General features: G+C 49.4%; 1 protein-coding gene across 1 annotated transcript; it reads left to right on the plus strand.

Moving 5' to 3' along the window:
• The first annotated feature begins 17,339 nt into the window (after nucleotides 1-17,339).
• On the plus strand, nucleotides 17,340-18,041 carry LOC115479694 (histone H1-like). The gene has a single exon (XM_030217800.1). The coding sequence runs from the start codon at nucleotides 17,421-17,423 to the stop codon at nucleotides 18,039-18,041; it is 621 nt and encodes a 206-aa protein (XP_030073660.1). The 5' UTR covers nucleotides 17,340-17,420.
• The last annotated feature ends 318 nt before the right edge of the window (nucleotides 18,042-18,359 follow it).

Genomic DNA, 18,359 nt, shown 5'->3' on the forward strand with positions numbered 1-18,359 from the left:
AAGAAAACGAGAGCCACAAGGTGGCCAAGAGCAAATAAAGCTGTCTGGCTAAGTGGACGAAAACCAGAAACCCAAAGGCTGTTTTCAGAGCCACCCATTCTATCTTGTAAAGAGCCAGAGCAAGTTTGTTGCATGAGCATCATTGTTTTAGAAAGCAGAATTCTTCTATTGTGTTTTCCCTAGGTTAGGTATTTCCTCCTTAGAGCTTTTCTATGGTAAATAGCCTCAACTACTATTGAGCACTTGTGAAGATAGCTAAACAAAGAGGTGGGGGGAGGGAGAAATTACATAATAGCCAAAGGAAAGCTCAATGATTTTGGAACACACAGAGTTGAAATTCAGCTATGCCAAGAGTTTTGAGACATCCAGTGATAACAGAAAATTTGAATTAAGTCCTCAGCAGCTTTTGCAAAGGCAATCACCCAGCTTCTTAGGGGAGGCAAAAACAGCTTCCTATCCATTTCGCATACAGTTCAAATTCCTCTTATTGACTTACTTGTTAAAAAGGCCCATTTCTGACATAAATGAAACAGGTGTCTTGTCCGCAAGGAAGGTGAGCCCTTAGGTCCCGTAAGGCCCCGAAAGACCTCAAAGGACAGCCGTGCAACCCCAAGTCTTCACCCGCGGCGACCGCCATTCACCAAGGGTTGAGCCCCCAGCTGCAGGCGGTCAACGGGACTTCAGGAGCCACGGGGTTGACAGACTGACCTGGACTGGAACCAGGAGAGAAGCGGGCAGGTGGAATAGAGAGTCCACAAACAGGCAACAGATCTGGGCAGGCGGCAAGCAGAGTAGTCCGAGTCAGGCAAGAGGTCAAGGCAGGCAGCTAGCAGAGAAAACCAGGAAACAGTCCAAAAGTCCAAAATCAGCAACACCAGGAAACCAACGGAACACAGGAACCACGGAGACTGGCCTCGGGTAACAGAACCTGAAGCAACATCCTATCTCAGGTTCATTCCTTAAATACTGTTCGGCAGTCAGCCGCCCAGCCTCCGTAGACATAGCTGGCCAATCAGAACTTGGTTATCGACAGAACCCTTCTGATTGGCTCTGACCGATCTCCCAGGCGGATCTATCGTGCTGGCCTTCCAGTCTAACTCCTCTGAGGCGGAGCCTGGGGTTCCTGCGCCCAAGAACGAAGAAGACGCCGGCCATCGCGCCTCGGCGCCATTTCCCTTACTGGCGCAAACACAACCCCCGTAGCCGGCAATCGAGAGTCCAGCAGCCGCGATCGCCGGCCTCCGGCCTCGGCCCCAGACTGGGCAGCCATCACCACGGCGAGCTCCGGCTCCCCTCCATGGCCTCAAGAAAGCCGGCCTTCGTCGTGGTGGACGCCGGCTCCTGCTTCCCGCGGAGGAGCAGCCGGAGGGAGCGACGGATGTGACAGTATCCCCCCCGGATGCCCCCCTCCTCCTGGGTCCAGGTTTCTGAGGATATCGATCATGGAAGGCTCATACCAACTCCGGGGCATGTACATTGGTAGCCGGTTCCCAGGAATTATCTTCGGGACCGAAATGCTTCCATGACAACAAGTAGAGCAGCTTTCCCCGGCGCCTCTTGGAGTCGATGATTTCTTCCACCTCATACTCGGGATCGGGGTCAGCCTCTGGAACAACTGACTCTTTATTCTGTGGATGCCATTTAGACCCCCGAAAGTTCTTCAGTAGAGAAACATGGAAGGCATTATGGATCCGCAAAGTACTGGGTAGCCGCAGGCGGTATGTCACTACTCCGATCCGAGACTGGATAACAAACGGCCCGATGTATCGTGGCCCCAGCCTTCAAGAGGGTACCCGGAGCCTCAGGTATTTGGTGCTCAGCCATACCTTTTGTCCTGGCTGCAAAACTGGAGCAGGGCGTCGGTGACGGTCAGCAAACGATTTATACCTGGCGGCTGCTTTCTGTAACTGCTCTCGGACCATATTCCAGACCTCCCGCAGGTCAGCCAGGGTTTGAGTAACCATGGGCGTAGATGCGTCAGAGGGGATGGGCGGAGGAAGCCGCGGATGTTGTCCATACACCATGAAAAATGGAGATTGCCCAGAGGCAGAGTGTTCGCTGTGGTTATAGGCGAACTCGGCCCACGGAAGAAGGGATGCCCAGTTGTCTTGCCGCTAATTGACAAAAGCCTGCAAGAACCCCTTCAACATTTGGTTGATCCTTTCAACCATCCCGTTGGTCTGCGGATGGTAGGCAGAGGAGAAATGGGTAGCAACCCCCAGAGTAGAACACAGGGCTCTCCAGAATCGTGAAGTGAACTGGGCTCCGCGGTCACTGATGATCCAAACAGGTAACCCATGGAGCCGGAAGATATGTTGGATAAACTGTTGGGCTAACAGTGCTGCCAACGGAAGACCTGGCAGGGGAACGAAGTGGGCCATCCGGGAAAAACGGTCCACCACCACCCAAATCACTGTGTGCCCCTGGGAGCGAGGAAGATTCGTGATGAAATCCATAGACAATTCCTCCCAGGGTGCTGTAGGAACGGGCAAGGGCTGCAGATCTCCCCAGGGGCGCCCCACTACTGACTTGGTCCGGGCACAGGTCAGGCAGGTCGTGACAAACTGAAGGATATCTTGCCTCATATGAGGCCATTGGTACTGTCGAGAAATCAGACGGAGGGTTTTTTGGAACCCAAAGTGTCCGGCCCATACAGACGAATGTCCCCAACGCATTACTTTTTCCCGGTCCTGAGGAGGCACCAGTTCCCGCATCGGGGTGACCCCTCCCGGGGCCGCACAGAGGCAGGCCGGATCCAACATAGGATGAGGCTCCTCAATGTCCTCTGGAGCTTCGAAGGCTCGGGAGAGGGAGTCCGCAGGGGTATTCTGTGCAGCTGACCGGAAAACAAGTTGAAACCGGAACCTGGCAAAAAACAGCGACCAGCGGGCTTGCCGCAGATTCAGCCTTTGGGCCTCCTGCAGATACAAAAGATTTTTGTGGTCCATAATCACTGTAAATCGGTGCTCTGCCCCCTCCAGCAGATGTCTCCATTCTTGCAGAGCTAACTTTAAGGCTAGCAATTCTCTGTCTCCCACAGTATAATTGCGTTCCGCAGGGGAGAACTTCCGGGAGAAAAAGAAGCAAGGTTGACGCCGGCCCTTGGCGTTAACTTGAGAGAGGACTGCCCCGGCGCCCACCTCTACCACAAAAGGCTTGTTAGGATCTGGGGCCTGAAGGATGGGAGCGGATTCGAAGGCTTTCTTCAAGTGACTAAATGCTGCTTGCGCCTTGGCCGGCCAGTTCCGAACATCCGCATGCTTCTTAGTGAGCGCTGTCAGTGGAGCTGTCAATTGCGAATAGTGAGGAATAAATTGACGATAGTAATTCGCGAACCCCAGGAACCGCTGCAGCGCCTTCAGGCCTTGGGGTTGAGGCCACTCCCGGATAGCGTGAAGTTTGTCTGGATCCATTCGCAGACCCCCAGGTAAAAGAATATGTCCCAGAAATGGCAGAGTCTGCTGGTGGAATGAGCATTTGCTGAGTTTGGCAAACAGGCGATATTGCCGTAGGCGCTGAAGAACAGTCCGAACGTGGGCCACATGCTCCTGGGGATCCTTGGAAAAAATCAGGATGTCATCTAGGTATACAATTACCGTTGCGTAAAGCAGGTCTTCAAGAGCGAAGTTTATGAATCTCTGGAACACTGCTGGGGCGTTGCACAGGCCGAAAGGCATCACCCGGTATTCGAAGTGCCCCTCATGCGTATTAAATGCAGTTTCCATTCGTCCCCCTGCCGGATACGGACCAAGTTGTATGCTCCACGGAGGTCCAATTTCGTGAAGATCTGGACCCCCTGCAGCCGATCAAACAACTCCGGGATAAGGGGCAGGGGGTATTGGTCCTTAACGGTGGTGGCATTTAGGCCCCGGTAGTCAATGCAGGGCCTCAAGGAGCCATCTTTCTTGGTCACGAAGAAGAATCCTGCTCCGGCAGGGGACGTGGAGGGATGAATGAACCCTTTCTGGAGATTCTCCCGGATGTAGGCCTGCATGACCTTCGTTTCCTCTCGGGACAGAGTATAGAGTTGGCCCCGCGGCGGCATTTTGTCAGCCATCAGGTTAATAGCGCAATCGAAGGACCAATGTGGGGGTAGCACATCCGCTTCCACGGAACTAAACACATCAGCGAACTCCCGGTACTCCTCTGGTAGAGCAGCTTGACAGACTGACACAGTTCTAGGAGTGGCTACTACCGCGGGACAGCTGGATTCCCGGCCCTTCAAACAGTCTCAAGACAGGCGCCACCCCAGGCTTGAATCCTCCCTAAAGTCCAATCTATAACAGGAGTATGACGCCGTAACCAGGGCAGGCCCAGTACCACAGGATGAATGGTGCAGGGTAAAATTAGAAATTGAGCGTCCTCCCGGTGGTCTTCCCCCACCTGGAGCCCCAAAAATGGAGTCACCTCTGTGATAGGCTGGGGTAATGCTGTTCCCTGGATGGATGTCACTTGCAAAGCGGGTCGATAGGGCAGTGTAGGCCATCCCATTTGCCACAAGAGTTCCTGACAAATGAAATTTCCCCCGGCCCCAGAGTCCAAAAGAGCTCGGGTGTGAACCATCGTCTCCTGCCACCACAGGGTCACCGGGAGAGTTATCAGATGGTCTGGTAGAGGATTCAAGTGCCCCAAGACTCCTCCCCTCAGGGCGCCTTGGGAGCGGCGTTTCCCGGCCGTGCGGGGCAAGTGCGGATGAAATGACCGGCCTCGCCGCAATAAAGGCACAGGCCGCCCCGAAGGCGTTGAGTCCTTTCTGACGGGGTTAACCGTTGATGGCCGATGACCATTGGTTCCTCAGAGGTCGCCCTGGATTCGTTGGAGCCCCGTCGGGGAGAAGGTACCCGACTAGACCGGGGCCCGCCTCCAGACCCCCTCCGCCTGTCCGCACGGGCTCTGGCCCTCTCCTGGAAACGGGTATCCACCCGGACACAGAGCGAGATCAAAGCGTCCAACTGCCCCGGAACCTCCCGGCCAGCCAGCTCATCCTTGATTCGATCCTGAAGCCCCTCCAGGAAGATCGTGGATAGGGAGTCCTGATTCCAGAGCAATTCAGTCGCCAGAGTCCGGAACCGGATCGTATAGTCTGCCACGGTCCCTTCGCCCTGTTGGATCTGCAGCAGCTCGAAAGCAGCAGAAGACGGCCTTCCTGGAAGATCAAACACCATGCAAAATTGGCGTTGGAACTCCGTGTAGTTGTCCAAAAGCGGATCTTGTTGTTCACATAGCGGGAACGCCCAGGCTAGGGCCCGTCCCGTAAGCAAGGAGATAACATAGGCCACTCTTATCTGGTCTGAGGCAAAAGCTTCTGGTTGCATCTTGAAGTATAAGTTGCACTGGTTGAGGAACCCCCGGCAGCTTCCGGGGACACCATCAAACCGAGTGGGCTCAGGGAACCGAGGTCCCGGAAAGGACCCTCCCGGATGGGGAGCCGCTGCGGCGACCTGGTGCGCCGCAGTGGCCTGGTTCTGCGCCTGGACCGTGGTTAGCTGAGAGCAGACATTCTGCAGGGCCCCCGACAGGGCGTTCAACTGCTCCTGTTGCTGCTGGAGAATTTTAGCCAGGTCCCGTAGGTCGGGTTGCGTAGGCGAGCTCATGGCTTCAGGTTCCTGTCTTGTCCGCAAGGAAGGTGAGCCCTTAGGTCCCGTAAGGCCCCGAAGGACCTCAAAGGACAGCCATGCAACCCCAAGTCTTCACCCGCGGCGACTGCCGTTCACCAAGGGTTGAGCCCCCAGCTGCAGGCGGTCAACGGGACTTCAGGAGCCGCGGGGTTGACAGACTGACCTGGACTGGAACCAGGAGAGAAGCGGGCAGGTGGAATAGAGAGTCCACAAACAGGCAACAGATCTGGGCAGGCAGCTAACAGCGTAGTCAGAGTCAGGCAAGAGGTCAAGGCAGGCGGCAAGCAGAGTAGTCCGAGTCAGGCAAGAGGTCAAGGCAGGCAGCTAGCAGAGAAAACCAGGAAACAGTCCAAAAGTCCAAAATCAGCAACACCAGGAAACCAACGGAACACAGGAACCACGGAGACTGGCCTCGGGTAACAGAACCTGAAGCAACATCCTATCTCAGGTTCATTCCTTAAATACTGTTCGGCAGTCAGCCGCCCAGCCTCCGTAGACATAGCCGGCCAATCAGAACTTGGTTATCGACAGAACCCTTCTGATTGGCTCTGACCGATCTCCCAGGCGGATCTATCGTGCTGGCCTTCCAGTCTAACTCCTCTGAGGCGGAGCCTGGGGTTCCCGCGCCCAAGAACGAAGAAGACGCTGGCCATCGCGCCTCGGCGCCATTTCCCTTACTGGCGCAAACACAACCCCTGAAGCCGGTGATCGAGAGTCCAGCAGCCGCAATCGCCGGCCTCCGGCCTCGGCCCCGGACTGGGCGGCCATTACCACGGCGAGCCCCGGCTCCCCTCCGTGGCCTCAAGAAAGCCGGCCTTCGTCGTGGTGGACGCCGGCTCCTGCTTCCCGCGGAGGAGCAGCCAGAGGGAGCGATGGATGTGACAACAGGCGCTAGCAGGGTTTTCATCGGAGTGTGTATGTTTAAGAGAGTGTATGTGAGAGTGACTGTGTGACAGAGAGAGTGAATGTGCGTGTGTGTGTGACAGAGTGAGTCTGGGTGCGAGTCTGTGTGTGTGACAGAGAGAGTGAGTCTGGGTGCAAGTGTCTGTGAGAGAGAGAGAGAGAGAGTGTGTGTGTGAGAATGAGAGTGTGTGCAAGTGCGTATTGAGTGTGAGAGAGTGTGTTTCACACAGATACAGTGTGTGCGGGAGAGAGAGTGTGTGTGAGACACAGACTCTCTGTGAGACCGAGTTTATGAGATCAAGAGAGTGTGTGACTGTGTGACACATAGAGAGTGAATGTGACACAGTGTGAGACATAGTGTGTGAGAGTGAGAGAGAGAAAGACACTGACCGTGAGAGAGTTTGTGTGTGTGACAGAGATACCTCCCCCCCTCTCTTGTGTCAGGCCCCCCCTCTCTTGTGTCAGGCCCCCCCTCTCTCTGGTGTCAGGCCCCCCTGCCCTCCCTCTCTCTCTCTCTGGTGTCAGGACCCCCCTCCCTCTCTCTCTGGTGTCAGCCCCCCCCCCTCCTCTCTCTCTATCCTTGTGCATCATCTGTGGTTTTTTGGGGGGGAGGGGTGTGTGTGAAAGATAATGTGTGCCATGGAGCTACATTGTGTGTGTCTGTGTCACAGAGTCTGTGTGTGTGTAAGTGAGTGAGGGTGGGGTGTATTTGTAGGTTGGTGGTAAGAGTCTGGTTTTTTTTTGTGAGTTTTTTTTTTTTTGTTAAATGTTGGGGGGGGGGGGGGGGGGGGGGGGATGTACCGTGGTGGCAAAGTGGGATGAAGTGGTTTGTGGCTTTGAGTGTGGTTTTTGTTGCAGGGATGATATAGAGTGAGAGAGAGAGATTGAGTGTGCATGTATCCTTGTACATCTTCTGTGGTTTTGTGGGGGAGGGGGGCTTCTGAAAGATCATGTGTTTCACTGAGGTAAAAAAAAAGTTTGTATGTGTAAGTGAGTGAGGGTGGGGTGTGTTTGGAGGTTGGTGGTGAGTGTCTGTGTTTTTATGATATTTTTGTGTTATATGTTTTTTTTTTTGGTGGTGGTGGGGGGGGGGGGGTTGGGGGGATGTGCCGTGCTGGCAAAGTGGGATGGAGTGGTGTGTGGCTTTGAGAGTGGTTATTGTTGCAGGGTGTTGGCAGTGGAATGTGTGTGTTTCTGTGGGATTGTGTGTGTGTGTTTTTGTCTATCCCTGACAGGGGGGGGGGGGGTTGGGTGGGGGTCCATGGGTTGGTGAAATGTGAGGGTGGTTGGAGGGGGGTCAGCCTTTGCTGAGGGGTGGAGTGAGTTGTCCGTGTTTTTTTGTGTGTGTGTTGTGGTGTCAAAGGAGGAAGATTTGTTTTTGAAATTAGAGGGTTTTGTTGTGGTTTTGGAGGTGGTTCTGGTGTTTTCTATTTGGGGGGTGGAGGGGGATGTATTGTGTGTGTATGTCAGTGACGGGGGGGGGGGGGGTCCGTGGGTGTGTGAAATGTGGGGGTGTTTGGAATGGGGTCTGCGTTAGTTGAGGGGTGGAGTGGGTTGTGTTCTTGATCCTGCTGGGGTTTTTTTTTCGTAACTCCGTCGATGGAGCTTGCCTGCAAGTGTGAGGTAGGATGTTACGTAGGGACGACGACCCGTGAGGGCGGGGGGAGAGGGTGGGGTCCTCTACGGCCGGAGGCGTGTCGTGACTGGAGTTGGGAGAGTGATTTTTTCGCCGATTCGGGAGGTACTGTTTTGCTGGAGGAGGGAGAGGTCCGGAGTCTGATATTAGATTGTGGGTGTCCGAAATCGGATGACGGTGTCTGTTGCCGGGTGACGTGGTCCAGTGGCATTTTGGGAGGGGCGAGTGTCAGAGCACCGGGGGGGGAGGCTGTTTTGGAGTGTGTTTGAGAGGTGTGTTTTATCAGTGGCGTAGCCATACCTGAGATTTTGGGTGGGCCCAGAGCTAATATGGGTGAGCACGCACTGTCTATATAAGTATGAGTAGTGTCTCTTGGGATCCTACAAAACAATGCGTTAGAATTCACTTGATGATGGATTTCTAAGTAGTTTGACCAACAACTGCCCTGCATCAGTATAACCACATACATACTTAATGGAAAAATTGATATTTTTAAATATAATTACATTATCCCACAATCTCTCCACTGTAAAATGCTATACACAAACTTGTGCAAAAACACACTCATATCCTTACTAAACCATAACAGCACTAATTCCAAGGACAGGATGAGCTACAACCTTATGCTTGAAAAGGCAGAACTGTAATTACACTAGGCTCTAAAACACCAATACACTACCTCGTGAAAAAAAAGCAAAAAAAAAAAAAAAAGGGCTGCAAATACTACATGCTAGCAGAATACTGCACCTTGATCACACATGAAAAATACATGACACAACAGACATGACACAAGGAACTAGAAATCAAAAAATATGAAGGCAAAATACTGAACTGGAAAGTTAACTCAAGAAGTCAGACTCAGCATGCAGCAATACCAGAAAAATTGAAACTTACATGCAAAATATCACAGATGCACATTTCCAAAAGCTGACATATTCCAATTAATAAATTCTGAATAAAATACTTTTTTCTACCTTTGTTGTCTGATCTATTCGCTTTGGTCCCAGTGTCTTCTGTTTTATGCAGTGTCTTCTTTCCATTTTATATTTTTTCTCTCACCATGTCCACCATCCTCCTGTGTCCTTATGTGTCCTGTCTACCACCTGTAGCCGTGTCCCTATCCTTCCTCGAGTTTCAGTATCTGCCCTCAACGTGTTCCAAACCAGCCCTTAAACTCAGCAGTTGTCCCTCCATCCATATCCAGCATTTCTCCTCACTCCCCTCCATCCATGTGCATCTACTTCCTCTGTCTTCCCTCCCCTCCATCCATGCACATCTCCTCCCTGACTTCTCTCCCCTCCCTCCATCCATCTGTCCAGCAACTCTCCATTCTCCCCTGCCCTCTCCTCCATCCACCCATATCTTGCAAATGTCCTCTGTCCCCTGCATTCATCCATCCATGTTCAGCAACTCCCCATTCTCCCCTGCTTTCTCCTTCATCCATCTCCAGCAAATTTCCTCTCTCTCCTGTCCCCTCCATCAATCCCTGTTGTCCAGCAATTCTCCTCTCTTCCCTGCCCATCCTGTTTCTTTCCATCCCCTTTCCCATTCTATCCGGCGTCTCCCCCGCCCCCTCCCCCTTCGCAGCATCTCCCCTCTCTCAATAAAGAACAACACCGTGGATGCAGCAGCTCACAGGTTTGCTTGCTGTGTTTTGAGTGAATGGCGATGGCTGCGCGGGGGAGTGGAAATACATTTACCAAATGGCTTCCTTCCTTACAGTGGACTACTACTACTATTTATCATTTCTATAGCGCTACAAGGCATACACAGCGCTGTACACCATACACAAAAAAGACAGTCCCTGCTCAAATAGCTTACAATCTAGATAAGACAGGTAAACAGACAGAACAATTAATGGTAAGGGGATAAATAGGTGAGGCTAAGGACAGGGCAAGTGAGTAGTGGTTAGGAGTCAAAAGCAGTGGTAAAGAGGTGGGCTTTAATTTTGCACTTGTGCAATTCACCTTCCGTTCTGCAGCTATAAAACCTCTCTACCATTTAAATGTTGCAATGTAAATCAAATGCAATATAAAACCAAAATATAACATCACACTGTACCATATTATTATACTAGTGGCAGGAGGCTCTCTCAATGAGATATTTACTGTACCAACTGTGATTTTGAACTAGGCTTGCACCAGCTGCAAAACAGAAAGGTTGTGAGCGCAGTACGTTGTGTACTGCTAGCAATGGCGTACCAAGGGGGGGCGGTCCACCCCGGGTGCACGGCGCTGGGGGGTGCCGCGGCGCGCGCCTGCTCCGAGTTCGCTAAACTTTCTGTTCTGGGGTAGAGGGAGCTGCAGCAAATGAGCAAAGAAGTTTAGCGAACTCGGAGCAGGTGCGCGCCGCAGCACCCCCCCCCCCCCAGCGGCGTGCACCCGGGGGGTTGTCATTTCGCCGGAGTGGGGAAGGGTAATTTAGTGGGGGGGGGGGCGCTGCACCCGGGGGGGGGGGGGGGGCGCATTGGCGCTCCGCCCCAGGTGCCATCCAGGCAAGGAACGCCACTGACTGCTAGCAACAGAGAAGGGGTTTATCAACCTGTGATGTGTACTCCTGATAATCCCTAACACAAGGAAGGGATACATAAGTAGAAGGCCTGCTTAATACCAAAGCTGCACAGACTTATTTTTTTTGCCAAAGAGAAGGAGTCAACAACAGAGCCTGCAAGAAGGCAGCAGGAGATACATGTTGGGGGAGCTATTTTGCACTTTCTCTGCTCCTTACCTGAGCCTTGTGTATGATGGTGCTGACCCCTCAGCCTCACTCACTATCATTGCTATGGGTGTACTATTAGACTCTACTCCCCCTCCCCCCAAATTTAATTTAATGGGGTTATTTTGCACTGGACTCAGCAACCCCTCCTCCAAAAGGAGAAAAAAAAACAGAACAAAAAACAAAATCAGAAAGATGGCTGGCAGCAAAGAGAAGGGCGTGCAGAGCAGGGTCAAAATGAGAAGAGAGAATAAGACACAGAGAGGGAAGTTTGGAAGGCAATAAAACATGAGAGACTAGGGCAACAGAGGAGAACTGGAGTGAGAAAAGAGGTGAAGGAGTGAGTCTGAGAAGAGAATGGACTTGGGAAGAGCGAGAGAGATGGTGGTGAGGAGACTGAAGGGGGATAGACGGATAAATAAGAGAGCACAAGAGGAGGGATGGCTGGGGGAGGGTAAGCATGTCAGGAGCGGGGCATCATCAAGAATGTAATGTGGGACCTGCGTGACGATGATGACTTCATCTTCTTGCCCGCAGCTGCGAGCGGCTGGGCGTAAAGGCAGAAGGCAGCCAGGCTCCTCCGTCCTTCGCTTCCTGCCCTCTCTCCGCGCCATCCTGCCTTCCTCTGATGTCATTTCCTTTTGGGCGGGCGCAACACTGAGATGGCAGGACGCGAAGGAGGGAGTCGAGCGGAGCCTTGCTACTTTTACGCCCGCCCACTCGCCGCTGCAGGGAAGAAGACGAAGTCATCATCGTCGTCGTGGAAAGTTGCAAACGACTGGGTGGGCCTGGGCCGAGATTGGTTGGGCCTGGGCCCACCCAGGCCCACCCGTAGCTACGCCCCTGTGTTTTATTATATAGGATAAGTGCATTCACTCTGCAGTTCCTCAGTACCTCTCCATTCTCATCTCTCCCTACACTCACCCCCACCCCGTACTCCGTTCACTGGGTAAATCTCTCTTATCTGCACCCTTCTTCTCCACCGCTAACTCCAGACTCCGTTCCTTTTATCTTGCTGCACCATATGCCTGAAAAAAATGTCCTGAGCCAGAAAGTCAAGCTCCATCTCCGGTCGCCTTCAAATCTAGGCTAAAAGCCCACCTTTTTGATGTTGCATTTAACTCCTAACCCTCACTTGTTCAGTACCCTTATTTTATCATCCCCACTTTAGTAATTAATTCCCTTATCTCTTATTTGTCCTGTCTGTCCTAATTAGATTGTAAGCTCTGTCCAGCAGGAACTGTCTCTTCATGTTCAAGTGTACAGCTGAGTACATCTAGCAGCTCTATAGAAATAAGTAGTAGTAAAAAGCAGCTGCAGTCAAAGCAAAACAATAGGTCCTGACAGACACATAAACTGAAAGGTCCATCATCAGTACATCCTTTAACCTGTATTTTTACAGGATGTTTTTGTGAGGATAAGTGTTGAATTATACAGATCAGAGTGGGGGAGGGGAGGGGAAGAGCTGCAAGACTGGGGCCTGAAAGTTCATTGAGCAGGCCTGTGATCTCTGGCAGCATAAGGTGCAGCTACTGTGGGAGAGAGGGAGGGAGGCAGGCAGGCATGAGTGTAAATACAGCTTTGATTTGATTTTCTTTTTTAACTAGGGATCAAAGCTTTTTTTACCATTCGGGGCAATAAAAAGTCTTGATCCCATGCCCGCAGTAAACAGGCCATTATTTTTTTTCACCGCGGTTTACTGTGGTTCCCCATCCCCATGTCAATCTCTAGCCTCCTCAGCTAATGCTCCTACTTCCCCTTGCAGCCCATTGGTCAGAAAATCCTTAGCCAGCCAATAAACTACACAGGAGACAGGACCAGTAGCTTAGGTGACAGCATTGGCAAATATTCATTACCCAGCCACTAGGCCACAGGGGAAAGTTTTCCATGGGCAGTGTGATCATCTAGCCACACAGCTGACCTAATGTCACCTTGAGGTTGCTGAGCCTGACCCAGCCTTCTTAAAGCAGGAAAGCTTGTGGAGAATGTCCCTTACACTACTGTAAATATTGTGCACTCTCACTCGTCCCGCCTCAGTTTTTATTTGTCCGTGTTGCTCACAAGACCAGTCACGCCTTTAGGTCATCGCACAAGCTGTTTTTCTCTAATAGATTTCATTTCAATTTCTATCATACTTTCACATTTCTTTTAGTACTTCTCACATTACGAAATTTAATTGTGCTTTTTTAATTTTCTTGGTGTCAAAACCAGTCTTTAAAGAAAGTGTGGACTGTAATCACAAGATGTCAATTACAGACCCGCATTCACAATATGTTCATTGCTTTGGAGAGAGGCAACATTCTTCCGACAACTATCCACACTGTAAAAAGATGTAATCAAAATCGATTGAGTTCGGAGCATTAAAGTTTGTTTCATACTAAACTTAAAGAGATAGGGCTTGGGTTCTCCCCAGAAGTATCGATGTTTATGCTTAATAAGCTGCGGCACACAATAGAACAAAAGGTTTACTGCTTCTAACCAATACATTTGTTTTTTTCTCCTCTGATCTATATGAAACTCCTGTGTGGTGCTGTCAAGGAAGAGTGTGCACTGTGCGAGCCCTGACATGTGTGATGTCTGCCTACGTTGACAGTGCAGGACGCCACATCTGCTGTACGTACAGCAGGGGCGTAGCTACTATGGGGCCACGGGGGCCTGGGCCCCCATAGATTTGGCCCTGAACCCCCCTGCCGATGACCCTCACATCCCCCTGTCCCACCGCCAACCCGCCGTCCTCATCTGCTACCTTTGCTGGCAGGGGACCCCAACCCCCGCCAGCCAAAGTCTTCTTCCTTCGTTTGACAAGGTACCTCATGAAAGGCTACAGAGGAAATTGGAGGGTCATGGGATAGGAGGAAATGTCCTATTGTGGATTAAAAACTGGTTAAAGGATAGGAAACAGAGAGTGGGGTTAAATTGGCAGTATTCACAATGGAGAAGGGTAGTTAGTGGGGTTCCTCAGGGGTCTGTGCTAGGACCGCTGCTTTTTAATATATTTATAAATGATTTAGAGATGGGAGTAACTAGCGAGGTAATTAAATTTGCTGATGACACAAAGTTATTCAAAGTCGTTAACTCGCGACAGGATTGTGAAAAATTACAAGAGGACCTTACGAGACTGGGAGACTGGGCGGCTAAATGGCAGATGACGTTTAATGTGAGCAAGTGCAAGGTGATGCATGTGGGAAAAAAGAACCCGAATTATAGCTACGTCATGCAAGGTTCCACGTTAGGAGTTACGGACCAAGAAAGGGATCTGGGTGTCGTCGTCGATAACACACTGAAACCTTCTGCTCAGTGTGCTGCTGCGGCTAGGAAAGCGAATAGAATGCTGGGTATTATTAGGAAAGGTATGGAAAACAGGTGTGAGGATGTTATAATGCCTTTGTATCGCTCCATGGTGCGACCGCACCTTGAGTATTGTGTTCAATTCTGGTGCCGCATCTCAAGAAAGATATAGTAGAATTGGAAAAGGTGCAGCGAAGGACGACTAAAATGATAGCGGGGATGGGACGACTTCCCTATGAAGAAAGACTAAGGAGGCTAGGGCTATTCAGCTTGGAGAAGAGACGGCTGAGGGGAGACATGATAGAGGTATATAAAATAATGAGTGGAGTGGAACAGGTGGATGTGAAGCGTCTGTTCACGCTTTCCAAAAATACTAGGACTAGGGGGCATGCGATTAAACTACAGTGTAGTAAATTTAAAACAAATCGGAGAAAATTTTTCTTCCCCCAATGTGTAATTAAACTCTGGAATTCATTACCGGAAAATGTGGTGAAGGCGGTTAGCTTAGCAGAGTTTAAAAAGGGGTTGGACGGTTTCCTAAAGGACAAGTCCATAAACCGCTACTAAACGGACTTGGAAAAATCCAAAATTCCAGGAATAACATGTATAGAATGTTTGTACGTTTGGGAAGCTTGCCAGGTGCCCTTGGCCTGGATTGGCCGCTGTCGTGGACAAGATGCTGGGCTCGATGGACCCTTGGTCTTTTCCCAGTATGGCATTACTTATGTACTTATGTCTGACGTCTGGTGCACAAGGACACATGCACACGATGCCGACTTAGACTCAGCAGAAGTTCCCCACACCACAGACACCATTGATCGTGTCGAGGCAGGTCATCAGGATCAAAGGAGACAGCACAGCACAGTACAGCAATAGATCCACTTTCATCGGGAGCATTGGATCCGATTCTGTGGGTGCTTGAGCACCCCCAATATTGAGAAAATTCCTTGTATGTGTCCAGGGAGGGGTTATTTCCATTGGGCCTAGCATCCCCAATAATTTTAAAAAGTTGGCTCCTTTGATCGGGAGTATAGCAACTACTGCACAGTACAGCAACAGATCCACTTTCATTGGGAGTATTGCAACTACTGACATATTTTTTACATCAAAAAGCATAGATTTCCTGCTCAACACTCTAACTAAACAACTGTTGAGGAACAATCGACTCACTGACCTCAGCAAGTTTTACCAACATCTAATACTACCAGTCCTCATTCAAGAAAGAGTACTTGGTCTGTTTACACTCATTCTTCTCGGGAGCTGGAAGTTCTATCCAAACATGTTCCTACACTTCATACCCGTTGTGCATCTCCAGTCTCACAAATATGATCGAAAAAAAAGTCTTGCACACAACCTCCTTGGGAATCTTCTTCTGAACAGCAGAAAGAACATTCTCCTCAGGAGGATTCTTCCTACCTAAAATTTTTACTTAATCTGACTCAAGCTTTGGAATTACCATTGCCATCACATTCTGATTCAGCCAATGCAACCGAACATTCAATTCTAAAATATCTTAAAACTCATCAAGGAAGCTATCCTGCTTCCTATTGATACAGTACTTCAAGATCAACAGATACAGATTTGAGCAACCCCGTATTCAATACGTCCAATGATGCAAAATTTAGATTACAAATATCGGGTTCAGGAAATTCTGGGCCATGGACAGCAGCAGCTGCCTTGCCCTTCAGTAGTGGATAAATCCGCTAAGTGAAAACACAGAACTTGTAAAGAAAGTACTTCATATCAGAAGAAATGATTCAAAGGAATCTCTTGTACAACCTGTTCCATCTAAGCAACTGGGCAGTATATATAAATAAAAAAAAACAAACATATCTATTCCATGACATACAGTATCACCAAAATATGAAATGACTTATAACACCAGAGTAAAAAAAAAAAAAAATACAAAAAAATCTAATAAGACCAAATAATTATAGAACATGTATGTAGCATAAATATGGAAAACTCATGTATACCAAATGTCTACTTTCTATATTTTTGATCTTATATGTGTCATTTTCATATTTATTTATTTTGTGACACTCATTCTTTTGGGGGAGGGGTGTTGTGTGTTTTATTAAATAAATAGAATGTTTTAGCTCATTTCAATGTGATCCATCATCACAAAGATACTGCAGGATACAATAAAAAATGCACACCAGACACTTAGATCTTGTTCCTAAACAAAATAAACAGACTTTATTTTGTGGGATACTTCCTGATGTAATAAAAACACAATAGTGTAGAAAGGCTTTTCTGGCATTAAGATGAGAAGTCCTTTCTTTGAGGGTGTCATTTTTGCTGTCATATCCTTGTAAAAGTATGATAAAATAATTGGGAGCAAAATATGTATATTTTCTGCCAGAGCAGCTGAGAGGCTTTAAGGTGGTAAGATGGGGGTGGGGGTTAATTCATTCTAAGGCCATGTCCTGTTATTTAAGTCACTTATGGTCTCCTTATCAGTTTGTTACTCTTCCTTCTTTTTTTGTGGTTTAAAAGCATGGTTTTTTTTTTAATTATTATTTCTGGAGATATTTTCTCTTTATCTTTTATGTTTGCTTTAGCAACTGTTAACCTGTACATTGTTTTCTAAAAATTCATTTAAAAAATGCATCCCAGAGCTGTAATAATTCAATGTTAACTTTTAATAGGTTCAATACCAGGACAGTGCAGAATATAGTATGTGCTAGTTCTCTTCAGTTAGATCAGTGTTTTAAATGAGAATTTTCGGAGAGAAGTTGCTGAGGAGGAACACTATCGTTGTACAGCACTTTAAAAATTGCTCTAGAGAGTTTATATGAATGCACATTCAGAGATCGTTTAATTTTCACACTTAAAAATGATTGATATATGGCTCTGGGAGTTGAAGACGACTGAAGGAATCAATTGAGCGTTAATAAAGTTTAAAAGAACCCACCATCTAGACTACAGACTAGGTTTCGCCACACTCTAATCTCTTCTTTACTGATCCGAATGAGAATGCTTGTGTAAAGAAAGGTCATTTTGTTATAAAACTATAATTTCGAGTGCTAAAGAAACACAGGATCGAAGAGCCGAAGCCCAAGCGTCTGTAGCAAGAAGGCATTGAGCGTGCAGCCAATCAGAGGACGGCTGCTACTATAAAAACGACGAAGAGTGGGGGCGGGTGTACACACACCAACAACTAGTGCAACTTTGTAGCCGAGTGTAAGGAGCAAAGGAGGCTTTGTATTACTATTATTATTTCTATTCCTTCCTTCTCTTTAGGTTTAAAAGCGAGTATGGCAGAAACCGCTCCAGCAGCAGCCGCTGCATCTCCTCCGGCTCCAGGCGCGGCCAAGAAAAAGGCCAAGAAGCCGGCGGGAGCGGCGAAAGCGCGCAAGTCATCGGGCCCCAGCGTCTCCGAGCTGATCGTGAAGGCCGTGTCAGCTTCAAAGGAGCGCAGCGGCATGTCCCTGGCTGCCCTGAAGAAGGCTCTGGCGGCGTCGGGCTACGACGTGGAGAAGAACAATAGTCGCTTGAAGCTGGCCGTCAAGAGCCTGGTGAGCAAGGGCAGCCTCCTGCAGACCAAGGGCAGCGGAGCTTCGGGCTCCTTCAAACTGAACAAGAAGCAGCCAGAGAGCAAGAAGAGCGCTCCCAAAAGCAAGAAACCGGCCGTGAAGAAGCCGAAAAAGGCGGCATCGGCGGGAGTGAAAAAGAGTCCGAAGAGAGCCAAGAAACCGTCAGCAGCCGCTACCAAGAAAGTAGCCAAGAGCCCCAAAAAGCCGAAAGCTGTTAAACCCAAGAAAGTGGCTAAGAGCCCGGCTAAAAAAGCTAAACCCTTGAAAGCGAAGGTGAAGAAAAGCCCAGCAAAGGCTGCCAAAGCAACAAAGGCCGCAAAAGGGGCCCCTAAGAAAAAGTGAAGCTTTCATCCTTTGTTCATTTTCATATAAACCCAAAGGCTCTTTTCAGAGCCACCACCACACAGATCAAAGAAAGAGCAAGATGACTTTAGTTCTTATTAAAAGCCTGCTTCTGCACATGTCGTTCATGTAGGCTGGCAAAGAGTTTCCGCACACCATGACCATAGAACAGGGGGATGGAGGATAGAGCTGGTTTTTAATGCAGCAGAAGCAGTCATGATCCATGGCATTTCTTATGTTTATCATTATTGGGGGTTTTTTCCCACAGCAACAAGCGCGTGCTTCTGCAATAGAACAGCTACGCTCCTTTGACCTTTT

Source organism: Microcaecilia unicolor, chromosome 11, assembly GCF_901765095.1.
Source record: "Microcaecilia unicolor chromosome 11, aMicUni1.1, whole genome shotgun sequence".
Classification (NCBI taxonomy): Eukaryota; Metazoa; Chordata; class Amphibia; order Gymnophiona; family Siphonopidae; genus Microcaecilia; species Microcaecilia unicolor.